The following is a 19,603-nucleotide window of genomic DNA, read 5'->3' on the forward strand; positions in this document are numbered from 1 at the left end:
CAGCAGGGGTGTCCAAACTTGGGAACTTTAAGACTTGTGGACTTCAACTCCCAGAATTCCCCAGCCAGCCATGCTGGCTGGGGAATTCTGGGAGTTGAAGTCCACAAGTCTTAAAGTTCCCAAGTTTGGACACCCCTGATTTACAGCAAATAGAGCCAATTCTGAATGATGCTGGCAACTCTTAATTGAGATCCATGTTCTCCAGTCTGGTGTAAGTCAGTTCAGACCCAAGTAAAAATCTTACTGAGTTCCATGCGATTTTTCCCCTAGTGAACATGCTCAGTTTTGTGCCTGGTTAGAAATGAATTATTTAAAATATAGAAACCATGAATCCTGACTTTTCAACTCTTGAAAACACATGGAAGCAGAACCAACCTAGCATTGGGCCAGCAAAACAGTGGGTTTTTTGCAGCAATCTGGTTATTTCACTAACCAGTTTTGTATTCTGTTACAATTGTATTCTTGCTGCTAGGAATGAAAAGACAAGATTATAACATATTATGCCTAAAATAGTTAGTGTTATTATGCATTTTGCTTTGTGGTCAATAAAATGTATGTTACTTGTCCTGATTAACCTAAAATATGTATATTTTTTTGGTTTAAAGTTTGGAATAAGAATAGGAAGTGTAGGTTTTATACTTTCAAAAATGAAGAGTAAAAGCTGTAATGGTCCAAGGAAATATGGCTTATTCTATCCTGAAATATTATTCTTTCATCTGGAAAACTTGGAGAAAGGAATTAAACTCTGAATTGAGGTTGAACCCTGATACCTGCCATTATGAATACACATAGAGAAAAACGCACTTTACCTATTATGCCCGTAGTGTAGCCTTGTTGCTGTAATAAGGTAGCAAATGTGGTTTCATTTGTAGGCAGCCCTCCTGAGGTACCAGGCCCAGCCTTGACACGCCTCTCAGTTGTAGCTGCCATGCCTAAAATATCAACAGGAAAATAAATGAATGCCCTCTTTGGCCTTCCCAGAATTAGAAATGCAATCCATGTTGGAGGATTGATTGATTTAAAAACAACAACATGTTCTTAAAGCCTTTGACAAACCTGTGAAAACAGTTTTGCAAACTTTAGCAAAGACCACCAAACCGAATATCCATTCTAGCATTCAGAAACTCTCCAACATTTCTATTCATCGGGAAGTAAACAAGGAAAATATTTGGTGAGTGTAGTGTTAGTAAGAGTGATGTGACAGGCTACAGGAGGCCATGCCGCTGTCTAATTCCAACTTTACTTTACTTTACTTTATTCGCACTTATAGACCGCCCCCTCTCCCAAAAGGGACTCGGGACGGTGTACAGTCAATACATAAAAGATACATAACATAAATAATTAAATAATTAAATAGTTAGATAGTTAGATAGTTATGGAGGAGGTTAAAAGAAGAACTGTATATTAAAGTAAAGTATTTAAAATATAATTTAAAAACCCCTAAAAAATACCCCGTAAGTTAAATTTAAAAATGGATCCCCTGAAATAACAGTTAAAATATATCTGCCAGGAGGTAGAAGTTATGAGTGTGCCAGGCCAGCTAATCGAAACAGGTGAGTCTTCAGTTTTTGTTGAAAGGAGCGGAAGTCGGTGGTGGTTCTAATGTCGGGGGGAGGTCATTCCAGAGGGTTGGGCCCATCACAGAGAAGGCCCTACTCCTAGGCGTCGCCCGTTGGCATTGCCTGGTGGACGGCACCAGGAGAAGTCCCTCCCTGTGAGAGCGGATTGGTCGCAGGGATGTGTGTGGCAGGATGCGATCCCAACACAGACAAGACTTCCAAATCCTTTGTTACAGTCAGCTAATAAGCAAAAGCTGACAGCAGGACTTAGCTTTGTTCAACAAAGATGGGCTTTCTCATAGAAGACAATTAATAGAGTTGAGTGGCAAAGGAAGATGGAGCTTGTTTGAAGGGTCTCGCAGGGGAATGCAATTTAACATATACCCTTGACTGAAGATTTTTACACTTCTTCTGTCTGGGTTGGCTGTCCTCTTCCTCTGAGTGTGCAGCTTCAAGAAGATGCACATGGTGTGGTGAGGAAAGAAGGGGACATCTGTCTAGCCAGCCAGATGAATTGAAGCAATCCTGGCAATAGATCAGGTGGTGAAGATTGGGACCAGAGTGGGCAGATCAGTTGGCAAAGAAGCTCTGGCAAGAAGGCAGAAGACCAAAACTTTGAAGACCAAGCCAAGACAACCTGAGAGAGAGCAAGTATCAATTCTGAATAGGGGAAGAATCTGTATAAATAGTATACAGCAGTATACATAGATGTTGAAATGACCACTGCCATATGAACTGTGTAGTGTTCACCAGAGGCAAAAAAGTTCAACTTACAATCCATTTTAAATATCAAGCTATGCTTTCTTTCTTTCATGTAATCAGTAAAAATTGGCAGGGGAAGGTAGCTTGGCATTTCTTAAATCTGTTTCTCCCCATTGTGTTAACATGGAGGACATAGAAGTGTGTCCCTAATAAGACTTCAGCCTGATTTTTGGGACTAATATACTACCTTGAGTTCAGACTTTTCACACAGGAACCATGAACAGTGCAGGGACCTTGGAGGTCTTCTAGTCCAACCCTCTGCTCAAGCAGGAAACCTATACCACTTCATAAAATGTCCAATCTCTTCTTAAAAGCTTATGAATAAGTATAGTATAGTATAGCATATGAGTAAGAGCTGCCATAAGCTTGTGCTTCTTGACAAGTAACAGAATTAGGATACAAATAAAATATAGATGTACAACTAGGACACAGCATTGTTCATTACCCATTATGGAACAAATTAGCATTTAGTCTTTGTGAATTGATACTAAGTCTGCATTTCTTTTTCCTAATGCTAAATAGCATATATTACTGTAGTTATTTCTATGGAGTAATCTTTTTTTAAAAAATACCCTTATTAGTTATACAGTAAATATATTTAATCTGCAGTATGAAGGGTCTGGCTACTCTTTCCATCTAATACAATTTTGAATAACAGAATAGTATATCCACAGCGAAGCAACATTCTTGTCTGCTATCTTCACAAAAACCTACCAACCTGATCTGATGGGATATCTACCAGTCAGGAAAGCAGCTCTGCTTGGAGTACAAAGAGATGCAGCACTAATATGCTGAGTAAGTTTTACCCCTTCTTTTGCAAGCTGATCGATATTTGGTGTCCTAAAAAGGAGAGCGAAAATGATACCCAAATAGAATTGTCTGTCTTGTTTTCAGGAATCCTAACAAAGCTAAACATCAATGCTTCTTTTCAGAATAAGGCCTAAAGTACCATCTTAAATGAGATAGTACCCAGAGTTCCTGGATTAGCTAAATTTGCTCTTTTCAATACAATACAATAGTAGAGTTGGAAGGGACCTTGGAGGCCTTCTAGTCCAACCCCCTGCCTAGGCAGGAAACCCTATACCGTTTCAGGCAAATGGCTATCCAACATCTTCTTAAAGACTTCCAGTGTTGGGGCATTCACAACTTTTGGAGGCAAGCTGTTCCACTGATTAATTGTTCTAACTGTCAGGAAATTTCTCCTCAGTTCTAAGTTGCTTCTCTCCTTGATTAGTTTCCACCCATTGCTTCTTGTTCTACCCTCAGGTGCCTTGGAAAATAGTTTGACTCCCTCTTCTTTGTGGCAACCCCTGAGATATTGGAACACTGCGATCATGTCTCCCCTAGTCCTTCTTTCTATTAAACTAGACACACCCAGTTCCTGCAACCGTTCCTCATATGTTTTAGTCTCCAGTCCCCTAATCATCTTTGTTGCTCTTCTCTGCACTCTTTCTAGAGTCTCCACATCTTTTTTACATCGTGGCGACCAGAACTGAATGCAGTATTCCAAGTGTGGCCTCACCAAGGCATTATAAAGTGGCATCAACACTTCACGTGATCTTGATTCTATCCCTCTGTTGATGCAGCCTAGAACTGTGTTGGCTTTTTTGGCAGCTGCTGCACACTGCTGGCTCATATTTAAATGGTTGTCCACTAGGACTCCAAGATCCCTCTCATAGTTGCTACTATTGAGCAAGGTATCACCTATACTGTACCTGTGCATTCCATTTTTGTTGCCTAAATGTAGAACCTTACTCTTTTCACCATTGAATTTCATTTTATTAGATAGTGCCCAATGTTCAAATTTGTCAAGATCCTTCTGTATCTTAAGCCTATCTTCTGGAGTGTTGGCTATTCCTGCCAGCTTGGTGTCATCTGCAAATTTGATGAGTTCCCCATTTATTCCCTCATCCAAATCATTGATGAAGATGTTGAAGAGTACTGGGCCTAAAACAGAGCCTTGGGGTACTCCACTGCATACTTCCCTCCATGTAGATGCAGTTCCATTGAGGACTACCCGTTGAGTGCGGTTGGTCAGCCAATTACGAATCCATCTGGTGGTGATGCTGTCCAACCCACTTTTTTCTACTTTATCTAGTAGTAGGTTATGGTCTACCTTATCAAAAGCCTTACTGAAGTCCAAGTAAACTATATCAACGGCATTCCTCTGGTCCACTAATTTTGTCACATTATCAAAGAATGCAATAAGATTAGTCTGGCATGATCTGTTTTTAACAAATCCATGTTGGCTTTTGGATATTACTTTGTTTGCTTCTAGGTGTTCGCAAATTCGTTGCTTGATTATTTTTTCCAGAATCTTTCCTGGTGTTGAGGTCAGGCTGATAGGTCTGTAGTTTCCTGGATCTATTTTTTTCCCTTTTTTGAAGATGGGAACCACATCAGCTCTTTTCCAGTCCTCTGGTAGTTCCCCGGTGTTCCAGGATCTCTGAAAGATATAATTCAGTGGTTCTGAGATCTCGTCTGCTAGTTCCTTCAGAACCCTGGGGTGTAATCCATCCGGTCCTGGTGATTTGAACTCGTCTAGGGTAGATAGGTGCTCACTTACCATTTTCTTCCCTATTTCAATTTGTGTTCCTAATCTGATTTTTGTGGTGCTGCTTTTGATAGGTTGGACTGTTTTATCCCTTTGTGTAAAGACAGATGCAAAACATGAGTTAAATAGTTCTGCTTTCTCCCTGTTGCTTGTCACCTTCTTGCCACTTTCTCCTAGCAATGGACCAATTGTTTCCTTAACTTTTTTCTTGTTTTTAACATGTTGGAAGAAGCTTTTTTGGTTAATTTTTACTTTTGTGGCAACCCTTTCTTCATTGTGAGCCTTAGCTTTCCTCACTTCATCTTTACAGGCTCGGGCTATTTGCTGATATTCTGCCTTAGTTATGTCCCCCTCCTTCCACTTGCTATACTTACCTTTTTTGTCTTTCAGTTTGTCAGATAGTTCTTTATGCAGCCATGCTGGTTTCTTTTGGGAGCTGTTATTTTTCTTCTTCATTGGTATTGTGCTAGACTGGCCTTTTGTAATCTCAGTTTTCAAAATTTCCCAAGCTTCTTGAGTTGTTTTCCCCTTGAGGATTCTCATCCATGGAATTTTTCCCAAGCTCTCTCTAAGTTTATTGAAATTAGCTTTCTTAAAGTCCAAGACTCTAGTTTGACTTTGTTCTACTACTTGTGTTTGGATAATGTTGAATTCTAATATTGCATGGTCACTTGCCCCGAGGGTTCCTATGGCTTCAACACCTTCTATCATTTCCTCTCTGTTAGTGAGAATTAAGTCCAATATGGCTGATCCCCTTGTTCCCTTCTCTACTTTTTGGAAAACAAAGTTGTCTGCTAGGTTTGTTAGGAACCTGTTGGATCTTCCACTTGGTGCAGAGTTTGTTTCCCAGTTGATGTCAGGGTAGTTAAAATCTCCCATTGCTATTGTGGTGTGCTTCCTACATACCTTAGTTAGCTGACTAGCAAAAAGTTCATCTACTTCCTCTGCTTGGTTGGGTGGCCTGTAGTATAAACCTATGGCAATGTCATTTCCCCCACAACCTTTAATATTGACCCAAATGCATTCAAGATTGTTCTCATCATTGTTGTGCTCTATTTCTGTAGAGACGTAGTTATTTCTTATATATAGTGCAACTTCACCTCCTCTTTTATTTGGTCTATTTCTTTTAAATAATTTAAATCCTTCTAGCTGTATGTTCCATTTGTCGGTTTCATCCCATCAAGTTTCTGTAATGGCAATAATATCATATCTGCCCTCTTTTACTTGAATTTCTAATTCGCCCTGTTTATTCCTCATACTCTGTGCATTGGTATATAGACATTTGAGTCCATTTTGATTGACCTTGTGTTTACTGTCTACATAACCTGTGTTATGCCTGACTGCCCCTATTTTCTTGCCATTTGTGTGATTCATGCACATGGTATGGCAATCACTATTAAATGCTTGGTTTTGCTTGACAGCAGGAGTGATAATCTTACCCACACACACATCTATGTTACATGCACTTACAACCCTATGGATTTTAGTTTGCTTCACATCCTTAATTGTTCATCCTTAATTTGATTCACATCCTTAATTGTTCAGCAGAAGACTTGGTATTTTTTATTTGACACACAGGTATTCATAGTATCTGGGGAGGGGGAGGAGTTGATGTAGGAGATCATAGCTGTGTCGATTTCTTGTTGGAGCAGTGTTTTGGGCAGGTGTTTCTGATGCCTCTTTCTTTCTAGATTCTTAGTCCAGAGCACAGGTGTCAAACTCATGGCGTAACATTGCTGTCACGTGATGTTTTGTGACCCCCCCCCTTCACAGAGCTGGGGTGTCTGTGGCCTGCATGTGATGTGTTTGGGTGGGTCGCCAGTTTGACACACCTGGTCCCGAGCATTACCATTCTGATCATCAATGTGAATCTCATGTTTTGTAGCTCTGCAGTTCTTTACTCCCTGATAAAGCTTTTCAAGCCCTAAGAGATGTGATTTCAACCATTGTGATAGCACAATTATTTTCAAAATGTCTTAAATATCATTTTCTCTGGCCAGTGAATTTCTGTGAAGAAAGCATGGAGGGACAGAAGGGGAAAAACAAAGTAGCAATTGTCTAGGTTCTTCATTAAAAAGGTAAGAAATGCTGATCTCAAATCAGTTTTCTAGGGTCGTAGCTATCAAAGCAATCCTTCTTTTGCATTGCTAAAGGGGCAAAATTGTCAAATACAATTAAGCTATCATATACAATTAAGGTTTATATAAAATGAACACTAGAAATTCTTGATTTTATTTAACTTGTTGCTAATTTAACTGTAATTTAACTATATGGTAAGATGAATTTGAATCAATTCTATCTTTCCTATTTAGTTGTTATTAATCCCAAGCACTTACCATATAAACATTCCTGAGGAGCCCTCCCTTCCCATATATCCATGGTGTCAGATACTGCACTGAATATGGATTTCTGCAAGATAGAAGCTGCTTTGGCTCATATGGAACCAAATGCATTGCATGTACATTCATAAATCACCTGCATGAATATGTCAAGGCTGTGAGGACTCATCAGTGGATGACTGTCTCTCTGCCACACAAAGGAAACATGATGTTTAGAAAGAAAGGGGTTAGACAGAAATATAATTTCTTTTTTCACCCTCAACCCAAAGATGTTGTGTGGCTGATTTAGCTTTGCAAGTCAGATGTTACTCAGCAATTGCTGGGGCCACTAGAGGGCAAAATTGAATGGGATTCCCTGGGAATCTGATACCTTATGGCAGCGATGGGGAAACTTTTTTGGCTCGCGTGCCACAAGTGGGGGGAGCGCAGGGGGGTCGTGTGCGGGCATACCGCACCCATAATGCAATGCGTGACCCCCAATGCGCATGCGCGCACAACAGGTGCGACCCCCCATTTTTACATGCTTTTTTTGCCCTCCCCAGGCTCCAGAGGCTTTATAGGAGCCTGGGGAGGGCGAAAGGAGCCTCCCACGCCCTCCCTGGAGGCTTCAGGGACCGTCCAGAGGCTTCCCTAAAGCCTTCGGAACGCGTAAAATGACCCTCTGAGCAAACTGGAAGTTACTTCCGGATTGCTCGGAGGGTCGTTTTAAGCGTTCCGAAGGCTTCAGGGACCGTCCGGAGGCTTCCCTGATGCATTTGGAGCGCTTAAAATGACCCTCCGAGCAAACCGGAAGTCGTTTTAAGCGTTCCAAAGGCTTCAGGGACCGTCCGGAGGCTTCCCTGACGCATTTGGAGCGCTTAAAATGACCCTCCGAGCAAACCGGAAGTCACTTCTGGTTTGCTCGGAGGGTCGTTTTAAACGTTACGAAGGCTTCAGGGAAGCCTCCGGACGGTCCCTGAAGCCTTCGGAGTGCTCAAAACGACCCTCCGAGCAATCCGGAAGTCACTTCCGGTTTGCTTGGAAGGTCATTTTAAACATTCCGAAGGCTTCAGGGAAGCCTCCAGACGGTCCCTGAAGCCTTTGGAATGCTTAAAATGACTTCCGGTTTGCTCGGAGGGTCATTTTAAGTGCTCCAAATGCGTCAGGGAAGCCTCCAGACGGTCCCTGAAGCCTCCGGAAGGCCTCAGGGGTGGCGGGGAGGCTCTTTTCGCCCTCCCCAGGCTCCTATGAAGCCTCTGGAGCCTGGGGAGGGCAAAAATGGCTTTAAAAAAGGGTGCTCGCGCTGGCCAGCTGACGGGGCAGGGCCTCGCGTGCCCTGACAAATGGCTCCGCGTGCCACCTGTGGCAGGCGTGCCATAGGTTCGCCATCACTGCCTTATGGAAACTAATGCTCATTTTGAAGTCTGCTGGAAAGGCATAATTGGATAACTTAGTCAAATTACTATGATTTCTTTTATCAAATTTGTTTATGAAAATTCTTGCCTTGTATGGCTAAAATTTGACTACAAGAATGACTTATGGATTTTTCATAAAGGGTTTGTGTTGTGTATCTTCTATTTTTGTGTTTTTCTAACTGAACAGACATAGTCATACAAGAGATTATTCTTCTAAATTGAAATATTTATTTGTATCCTAGGTACCTGCATGCTTATATAATAACCATGATGCATGTGATGTCACTGAGTCATGTACAAGGCCTTTATGATTCATATTGTAGTCCTAACTGTATATGTATTCTTTATATGGCTTCTTAGATATTTTGCGCTGATAGACAATATTTTCCTTTCACTTAATTTGGCTTTCTTATTATCCCCCAATTAGAAATTAGTGCATTATTCTTGAAGACTCTTTTAAACCTAGTTTTAAAAAGATAAATTTGTAACATTTACCTCATAGTTTCATTTCCAAAGCATCCCAAATCACCAATTCCAAGATCGTCTGCCATTAGGATCAAAATGTTAGGTTTTGACATGCTGGTTACCCAGGTTTGAGAAAGTAAGATGGAAACAAGCAAAACGGTTGGAGAACAACTGTAAAAATAAGAGCAATATTACCAGTAGGTTAGAATTTTCAAAAAAGAAATTGTCACAGTTAGAGTATTTCTTTAATACAATCAGATACAGAATGAAAGACCTTCTGATGGCAAAGTTTTTTTTGAAATGCGGTAGCTTCTTCAACTTTTGGTTGCTCCCTTTCTTAATCAGAAAATGGACCATCTTCAGGGAACTTCTCTCTAGCAGAGTGTGTGCTGTCTCTGTGTGGTATTTATAGTGCCTGTTGTAAGTTGCTTTTTATATGTTGATTGGGGTGTGTTGATGGCTGGCTTTTAAGTCATTAGCTGTCATTTGCTTGTGCTTCCCAGCCCTTGTCTTCTAAGTACTTGATAGACTGGTGGTAAATCAGCACTCCTGTTGATTGATGGTGGGCTTGTTTCCCAGCTTTAATCCTTTCCCTGGCTATTTTTGTGTCTGCTCATCCAACAATCTTAGTAGCTGCAAAATTAATGTGTGTCTTTGTTCATGGTAGTGTGAGGCTATCAATGAGTTTGGGTCTCCTTGTCCTACCGCTTGCTTGCGTTCTCTTCTAGTTTGGTGGTAAGCTTCCTCTCCATCTGTCCTTACATAGTCACAGGGACAGTCACAGTGGATTTGGTAGATTACATTGGAAGTATCTGCCACCTCCAAGTGATCTTTGCAATGCATAATTTGTTCTAGTATGGTAGCTCTGGGTGGTGTGCGATGACCACTTGCAGATCTCAGAAGCTGCATTCTACAGCTTCTGAAATGTTTTTGATGTATGGCAAGATGTGACATGTGGTTGGTCTTGTACCTTGTTTCTTCCTTTTGCTCTCCTCCATATTGTGCAGCATCTTGTGACAAATGATTGTGGGTACCATTCTACTTGAATTGTTCCTGCTCTCCAGCTGTTTGACTTGCTGGGTACTACAGTGGGTTCTCACCCTGCAATACAGTATTCTGATGCAACACTTTTTGTGTGACAATGGATGGTTGCTATTGAAATTCAGAATGCGTGGAATTTTGATGGCCTTGGGATAAACAGTGGTTTCTAGACTTCCACCCTTTTGTCTGTTGACAAGTACATCTAAAATGATAATTGCATAGCTGTTTGTTCCTCCACTGTGAACTGTATGTTGGAGAAGATAAAAGTCACAGCCAAGGAACTGATTGAAGCCTGGGAAACAGGTCCCTTGTCAGTCAAGAAGAATGCTGATTTACCACCTTAGAAGGTGAGGGCTGGGCAGCATAAGCAAAGACAGCTAATGTCTTAAAAGCCAGCCATCAACACACCCCAATCAACATCTAAAAAGCCACATACAACAGGGACCATATAAATACCACACAGAGAACAGCACACCCTCTGCTAGAGAGAAGTTCCCTGGAGATGGGCTCCAGCATAAGTCCGAAAGCTCAGAAGACAAAACCACTGGTCCTAGTGACCAACCCAAATTGGATCCTGCAACATTATCCTGGGACACGTATATTCACATTCATTCGTGACAGTTATGAATGCTATCTTAAATTCCACTGTGATCTTAAATTCCATTCTGGTTTACCATACCTGCTTCTATTATTTATCTACTATTTATTAAAGATTGTTATAAGATACAATCCTATACAATTCATACAATACACATATTTTTTGTATGAAAAATAGAAAAAGTAAAGAGAAAAAAAGAGAGGTGCAGAGAAAAAGAAAGGGGAAAAATAGTGACTTCTGACTTTTTTCCCCCAATCTAGCGGGGTTCAAAAAAGGCTACAGCCCCACTTTTTGCCTTACATTTCTTGAGTATTTCAAGCCATTTCTGTAACAACAAAGACATACTAATCTTCAAAACCTAAAGTCAAACTTTACTTTTTTGAGAGCAAAGTCCAAAAGTGTTTCCAAGTAGAAGCAAAACTAGATAAATTCTTCTCTAAATTTAAAACGATCAGTTTTACCATCTTGGCCAAATTCATTACTTTCATCAAAATAATCAAGTTCCAGTGTGAGAATTAATGTATTTATCAAACATGGTTCCAGAAGTTACAGGATCCACATATTGATTGTGCAAACTGAGGCATGCTCAGAAAAGCTATAAAAACCATTTTGAAATTTTAGAATTGGTGTGCATTTCAGATAGAAGACTGTGAATGCATGCTGGGGACAGTATTCCAAAAAGTAGGCAGGTATATATTAAGACTATATGTCATTTAATTTAAATGTATTTGTAAAATATTTAAAATTATTTTAAAAAGCAGTCAATTATTTCCCATGTATTTACTTATTTTTCTCTCTTGTCACATTGAAAATATAGTTATACATTATCTTCATTCCCTTTCTCTTTTACACTGCAGAGTTGGAAGGGACCTTGGAGGTATTCTAGTCCAACCCCCTGCCTAGGCAGGAAACCCTATACCGTTTCAGACAAATGGCTATCCAACATCTTCTTAAAGACTTCCAGTGTTGGGGTATTCACAACTTCTGGAGACAAGCTGTTCCACTGATTAATTGTTCTAACTGTCAGGAAATTTCTCCTCAGTTCTAAGTTGCTTCTCTCCTTGATTAGTTTCCACCCATTGCTTCTTGTTCTACCCTCAGGTGCCTTGGAGAATAGTTTGACTCCCTCTTCTTTGTGGCAACCCCTGAGATATTGGAACACTATCATGTCTCTCCTAGTCCTTCTTTTCATTAAACTAGACATACCCAGTTTCTGCAACCATTCTTTATATGTTTTAATCTCCAGTCCACTAATTATCTTTGTTGCTGTTCTCTGCACTCTTTCTAAAGTCTCCATATGTTTTTTACATCGTAGCGACCAAAACTGAATGCAGTATTCCAAGTGTGGCCTTACCAGGACATTATAAAGTGGTATTAACACTTCACGTGATCTTGATTCTATCTCTCTGTTTATGTAGCCTAGAACTGTGTTGGCTTTTTTGGCAGCTGCTGCACACCATATTTAAATGGTTGTCCACTAGGACTCCAAGATCCCTCTCACAGTTGCTACTATTGAGCAAGGTACCACTTATACTGTACCTGTGCATTTCGTTTTTCTTGCCTAAATATAGAACCTTACTCTTTTCACCATTGAATTTCATTTTATTAGATAGTGCCCAATGTTCAAGTTTGTCAAGATCCTTCTGTATCTTAAGCCTATCTTCTGGAGAGTTGGCTATTCCTGCCAGATTGATATAATCTGCAAATGTGATGAGGTCCCCATTTATTCCCTCATCCAAATCATTGATGAAGATGTTGAAGAGTACTGGGCCTAAAACAGAGCCTTGGGGTACTCTACTGCATACTTCCCTCCATGTAGATTCAGTCCCATTGAGGACTTACACGTTGAGTGTGGTTGGTCAGCCAGTTATGAATCCATCTGGTTGTGATGTTGTCTAACCCACATTCTTCTACTTTATCTAGTAGTAGGTTATGGTCTACCTTATCAAATGCCTTAGTGAAGTCCAAGTAAACTATATCAATGGCATTCCCCTGGTCCACTAATTTTGTCACGTTGTCAAATAATACAATAAGATTAGTCTGGCATGATCTGTTTTTGACAAACCCATGTTGGCTTCTGGCTATTACTTTGTTTACTTCTAGGTGTTCGCTAATTCGTTGCTTGATTATCTTTTCCAGAATCTTCCCTGGTATTGAGGTCAGGCTGATAAGTCTGTTAGTTTTCTGGATCTATTTTTTCCCCCTTTTTTGAAGATGGGAACCACATCAGCTCTTTGCCAGTCCTCTGGCAGTTTCTTGGTGCTCCAGGATTTCTGAAAGATATAGTTCATTGGTTCTGAGATTTCGTCTGCCAGTTCCTTCAGAACCCTGGGATGTAATCCATCTGGTCCTGGTGATTTGAACTTGTCTAGGGTAGACAGGTGCTCACTTACCATTTTCTTCCCTATTTCAACTTATGTTCCTAATCTGATTTTTGTGGTGCTGTTTTTGATAGGTTGGACTGTTTTATCCCTTTGTGTAAAGACAGATGTAAAAAATGAGTTAAATAGTTCTGCTTTTTCCCTGTTGCCTGTCACCTTCTTGCCACTTTCTCCCAGCAATGGACCAATTGTTTCCTTAACTTTTTTCTTGTTTTTAACATGTTGGAAGAAGCTTTTTTGGTTATTTTTTACTTTTGTAGCAAGCCTTTCTTCATCGTGAGCCTTAGCTTTCCTCACTTCATCTTTACAGGCTTGGGCTATTTGCTGATATTTTGCCTTACTTATGTCCCCCTCTTTCCACTTTTTATACTTATCTTTTTTGACATTCAATTTGTCAGAGAGTTCTCTATGCAGCCATGCTGGTTTCTTTTGGGAGCTGTTATTTTTCTTCTTCATTGGTATTATGCTAGACTGGGCTTTTGTAATCTTATTTTTCAAAATTTCCCAAGCTTCTTGAGTTGTTTCCCCCTTGAGGATTCTCATCCATGGAATTCTTCCCAAGCTCTCTCTAAGTTTATTGAAATTAGCTGTCTTAAAGTCCAAGACTCTAGTTTGACTTTGTTCTACTACTTGTGTTTGCATAATGTTGAATTCCAATATTGCATGGTCATTTGCCCCCAGGGTTCCTGTGGCTTCAACAACTTCTATCATTTCCTCTCTGTTAGTGAGAATTAAGTCAAAATATGGCTGATCCCCTTGTTCCCTTCTCTACTTTTGGGGAAATAAAGTTGTCTGCTAGGTTTGTTAGGAACCTGTTGGATCTTCCATTTGGTGCAGAGTTTGTTTCCGAGTTGATGTCAGGGTAGTTAAAATCCCCATTACTATTGTGGTGTACTTCCTACATACCTTAGTTAGCTGACTAGCAAAAAGTTCATCTACTTCGTCTGCTTGGTTGGGTGGCCTGTAGTTTAGACCTATGGTCAGAGAGGCAATGTCATTTCCCCCCCCCAACCTTTAATATTGACCCAAATGCATTCAAGATAGTTCTCATCATTGTTGTGCTCTATTTCTGTAGAGATGTAATTATTCCTTATATATATAGTGCAACTCCACCTCCTCTTTTATTTGGTCTATTTCTTTTAAATAATTTAAATCCTCCTAGCTCTATGTTCCATTTGTGGGTGTCATCCCACCAAGTTTCTGTAATGGCAACAATATCGTTATTTACTTGAATGATATCATAAGTCTGGCATGGTTATGTAAACTTCATGTAATGACTGCATCGCTTAGTAATAGAATTGCCCATCCCATGGGTGTAAAACTTGATTCAGTCATGTGACGTACTGTGACATACTACAATGTTTTTTGCTATTGCAGAGCTGTGCTGGGAGTTGCCTTTGTGTAATGCATCCAGCCTCTCCTTTCCCATTTGCACTTACGTGAGGACTATCATGTATCACCATTGCTTCTGAATGTGATTGAAGGTGCTGGTCATTACCTAGGAAGTCCTGTATGGCATTAGCCCTAGTTACTTGAGGGACTGCCTGTCTCCCATAGTATTTACCTGGCCAATTTGAACTGGTAGGGTTGATGGACTCTGGGTTCTTTTGATTAAACAATGCCGTCTATCAGGTCCCCAGAAATGTACCTCCTCTATAACACTTATTGGAATGTTTCCCCTGAGATTTGGATGGCCCTCATCTTGCTGGTGTTTCAAAGCTTACTGACAAACCTTTGGCAAGGGTGCCTCACCTAATTGAATTGTGCAGATTTTTCCCCATTTCTTTTTTGGGGGGTCATCTTTACCATCTTCTATTCTTTATTTTTATTCATTTTTATTTGGTTTTAATGTTTTTTTTATTTGTGAACTTTTATTTGTTGAGAGCTTGAGGACGTACAAATATAATTAATTAATAGTAATATCATAACAAGGTCAGATATTCTAATAATAGACTATTGATCAATTTTCAATCAATTGTACTATAGTATAGATACCTTTTTAAACATTCTGATAAGAATATGTGCCATGAAGATCTTTTTACAGTACATTCGATTATAATTAGTTGTCTTCATAGATTAATCAAATCAAATGTATGAATATCAGATATTACTACAATTCTGTAATCAGTTTTTCTTGGAAGCTTTACTTCAGTCTATGTGGTGGCTACAAAACTATATGAAACACACTACCCAAATTTTATAGACCATCTGTGGTGAATAGGATTTGCAAAACATTTATGCAAAATGTCTGGTTTACATCCACTTGGCTATAAAACATCATATTCAATAAATACATATCAATAATCTATATCCAGTTGATTTCTACTGATATAAATCTGATCCATCCAGTTTCTTGTAAGTATAAATAAATGTTTTATTTGGGAAGAAGCTGAATTTCTTTTCTTCTTTTTCTGTTTTAATTTCTTAGGTATAAGTCTCAGATTCCTGACATTCCAAAATACAGTGACATTATTGTAATGAAAGAATGAATGTATGTAGATATATAATTGTACACTTGATTCTGATTATTTTAGAATTATATTAAAAAAGTAATATCAACATTACAAAAAGGGATTGTTCTTATTTAAGAAGCCAATTTAAAGCTGTCTGTTTAAAATGAAATATCTAAATTTAATAAAAATAGCATGAAGTAGTAATAAAACTTTAAACATGGACTGTAGAAGAATTGATAGTCATGAAAATGAGGAAGAAAAGGGTAAAAATGACATGAGAATGAAAAAGAAAAAAATATGGAGGAGGAGAAGAAAGTAGCAGCAATGAATACTTGGATTTCTGGCAGAGAATGGGGAGACCGTCTGATTACCCCATCTTTCCCTTCCTTTTATTACAAACTTAAAACATTTCAAACAAAATGTCTTATATTTCATACTAATACAAAAAAAAATTCATTATAATAAATTTATTTTTTCTTACAGAATTGCTGTGTTCCTCCCTGACTAACCCAAAGAAAATTGGCATCAGACCTTATTTTTAGATAATTGGCAGCAGTTTTAGGACCACAGAATTTCCTCACTCAGTCATTTGTATAACAATGTTGCTATGCAATTAAATAAATTGCACCAGAATGTGGTCTTTGGCAGGCAAAGACTTTGCACCGAGATATCATTGTCTGTTGAATCATAACCTAATCATTCTCACAATATGCTAAACTTATCACTTATAAAATCAATGTTTAAGAATTCAGCTTTTCAGTCTTGGGTCCCAACCCCAGATTGCTGAAAAACTGTTCACTTTTCTCAGATAATTAAATCCCACAATAATCCTGTCCCTGTTTATGAAGATGTAAAATCTTTTGAGCTGTTTTTATGGCTAGTTGGGTGAATGTAAAAGCCTTAGAAAGTTAATTGTCAACCCAACCTACAGTTCTTCCGTATCATTATTTACAAGGACACTCACTGTCCCCATTATATGAAAAAAATACTCATAGACATAATTACAAAAACAGCTAGAAATAACAGCTAAAGAATCAAGCGGTATACCAAACAGCATGTACCGTAGTAAAGGGATATTTCAAAATGAGTATCAGAAGCAAACTTGTCACGGCTTCTCTTACCTGGCATTTCCTCCACTGAACCTGTTAAGCAGCTTCATTTGGTGCAACCAGAGGCAGAACTGGAAGAGATTTCAGGACTTCCTTCCATCCTGTTTTAAAATCACTTTCCCCTCCCTTGGATTACTTTATAGGCTGTGATTTAATGACAATGCTATAAAACTGACACAAATCTCTGTGGACAGTGTACTTCATTCATTGGCAAGAAGTTTAAAAGCCAAATATTCACCTTTGTTTTTTTCTGATTGAGATTGTTGGCAGGGGAAAGCAAAGGCACTGGCTGATGTGTACAGTTGATTTGAGTCTGCCAAAACATTTTTGGTTTATTCTTAACTAGAGTTTGATACGGTAACTTGCTGACTGCCAGTTTTGTCTAGTGGTTAAAACATAAGGCTAAAAATAATAAGATCATGAATTATACTCCCACTTTATGTATAAAGCCAGTTAGGTGACTTTGAGCCTGTTCCTCTCTCTCTCAGCTCTGGAAAGTAGGGGAATGGCAAATCACTTCTAAAATCTTGCAAAGAAAACTACAGGAACTTGCCCAGGCAACTACCAGGAGTCAATAGAGACTGGAATATGTGCACATGCGCACATACACAGATACACAAATCTTCTGGTAGTCTTATTTGTTTAATTTTTTGTTCTGAATTTTTCATTGGAACAAACTTTTCCTATATAGCTTTCCTTAATTTTTTCTGTATTCTGATTTAGGCTTTAATTGAACAAGAGCAAGAAACACAGAGGAAAATGTATTTGTTCCAATGTTTGGTTTTAGTTCCAACTCTTTTTAAGAAGATAGAATATAGTAACATAGAATAATAGTTAGAAGGGACTTTGGAGGTCTTCTAGTTCAACTCCCTGCTCAAGCATGAGACTCTACACCATTTCAGACAAGTGGCTGTCCACTCTCTTCTTAAACGTCTTCAGTGATGGAGCACCCACAACTTCTGAAGGCAAGACACTGGTTAATTGTTCTCACTGCCAGGAAATTTCTCCTTAGTTCTAGGTTGCTTCTCTCCTTGATTAGTTTTTATTCATTGTTACTTGTCTTGCCTTCTAGTGCTTCAGAAAATAGGCTGACCCCCTATTGTGGTAGCCCTCAAATATTGGAACGCTGCTCTCATGTTTCCCTGGCCTAGTCTCTCTTTTCACCAGACCAGACATATCCAATTCCTGCAACTGTTCTTCATAGGTTTTTAGCCTCTAGCCCCCTAATCAACCTTGTTGCTGTTTTCTGTACTTTTTCCCGTGTCTCAACGTCTTTTTTATATTGTGGTGACCAAAACTGCACGCAGTATTCCAAATGTGATCTTACTGAGACTTTGTAAAGTGCTATGTCATCGTGATTCTGTCCTATATTAATGCAGTCTAGGATTGCATTGGCTTTTTTGGCTACTTAAGTGATTGTCCACTAGGACTCAGATCTGAATACAATCTGATATGGATACAATACTATGTACGTAACAATTAACCTTTTTAATAACTTTATGAGACTTTTGTTCAAGTAAGAAGTTTGCCTATGAAAAACTCATTAAACATTTACCCAAAGAAAGGCTTACCTGCCATTAACTCCAAACTTTTCATTTCTATTGACATGCTAACAAAGAACTGGCACCATTTTAAAAACTTGATTAAATATTACCTGAAATAATTCTGTAACACATTCATATGAAGTTTATGCCTGTTTTATATATAAGGAAGAGTTCACACTGCCTTTTCAAGTGAATGTATTTTTGAAGAAAGGCTAAATTCAGAGAAAATAGGATTTTGGCATTAATGGGTAAATGGATAAATCTGTTTGTTCTATTTCTAAAAGTTGATTATTGGGTCAATGGTCATGTCCTCTTTTCAGAATCCTGGTTCATGAAGAACCAGTCAAATTGGTTCTGTGGCTCTCGAGTAACTTATTTGCAACCCCTGTGTAACCAGAGAGAAGGGGGGAGGGCAGGACTGGCCCTAGATATCAGATACTCCCTTTGTTTCTTTTATTTGGAAGAAGAGAACAGTATTTTTGTACATTTGCTATTTTGGCAAGAGTGCTTTGGCTAAGGAGGGAAAAATATATGGGAAAAGATGTCACATATTTCCTGAGGGAAGAAAGAAATCTGGGAAACACCTGTCTTTTCAAACCCTTTATCCTCACTTTCTTTTTTGAGGTTACTTATTTGGGGTTGAAAGGTTGTCTCTCCAGTAGGCCAAGAGTACTCTTGCCGAATCAGGGAGGAGGAGCATGATTACTGTACTAGACTTTCTGAAGGATCATAAATGGAAAAAAGTGTCACAATTGTTAACATTAACACAATTCTGTTAATGTGTGCCAGAAAGGGGAAAAAAATGATATAACCCTCACATTTTGTACTTCATTCAGATTAAAACCTAAGCTTCCAACTATCCCACAATGGTTAAATTGTGAGGATTTGCTAATGTATACATGGTCCTTAACCTACAACCATTCATTGACCATTCAAAGTTACAACAGTATTGAAAAAAGTGAGTTATGATAGTTTTTTACACTTGCAACTGTTGTACCATCCCCATAGTCACATGATTAAAATTCAGATGCTGGGAAAATGTTTCATATTTATGACTGTTGCAATGTCCCAGGGACATGTGATCACCTTTTGTGACCTTCTGACAAGCTAAGTTAATGGGGAAGGCAGATTCATTAGCAACCATGTTACTAACTGAACAACTGCAGTGATACACTTAACAACTGTGTCAAGAAAGGTCTAAAATGGGGCAAAACTCATTTGGCAACTGTCTCACTTAACAACATAAATGTGGGGTTCAATTGTGGTCATAAGTCTACCTGTATAGGAGGCAAATCTATATGTAAGACTAGAGTGTAATTAAGTACAAAATATTTATATTTGGCTTGGTTTCCCTATGTGCAAATAAAGACCCAAATTGAAAAAGAGGGAGTAAAAATCAATCTG

At 38.9% G+C, this 19,603-nt stretch overlaps 2 protein-coding genes across 3 annotated transcripts in view; one reads left to right on the plus strand and one right to left on the minus strand.

Annotated features, from left to right (window-relative positions):
• LOC309389119 (arylsulfatase H-like) overlaps positions 1–16,831 on the minus strand; it is a 29,504-nt gene extending 12,673 nt beyond the window's left edge. Inside the window, exons 1-4 of one of the 2 annotated variants that reach the window (XM_081947111.1) lie at positions 16,668–16,831; positions 9,104–9,244; positions 3,040–3,161; positions 810–932 (exon numbers count right to left, since the gene is read on the minus strand). In XM_081947111.1, coding sequence (XP_081803237.1) covers positions 810–932; positions 3,040–3,161; positions 9,104–9,244; positions 16,668–16,705 — 424 coding nt within the window. In that variant the 5' untranslated portion in view covers positions 16,706–16,831. Of the gene's footprint in view, positions 1–809; positions 933–3,039; positions 3,162–9,103; positions 9,245–16,667 lie in introns of those variants that run through there. The other variant, XM_081947112.1, reaches the window with a different exon arrangement.
• Positions 1–19,603, plus strand: part of LOC309389125 (uncharacterized protein) — an 811,977-nt gene that overhangs the window by 93,580 nt on the left and 698,794 nt on the right. The window lies entirely within an intron of this gene.

Source organism: Natrix helvetica (assembly GCF_964273705.1).
Source record: "Natrix helvetica genome assembly, chromosome: 3".
In the NCBI taxonomy this organism is placed as follows: Eukaryota; Metazoa; Chordata; class Lepidosauria; order Squamata; family Natricidae; genus Natrix; species Natrix helvetica.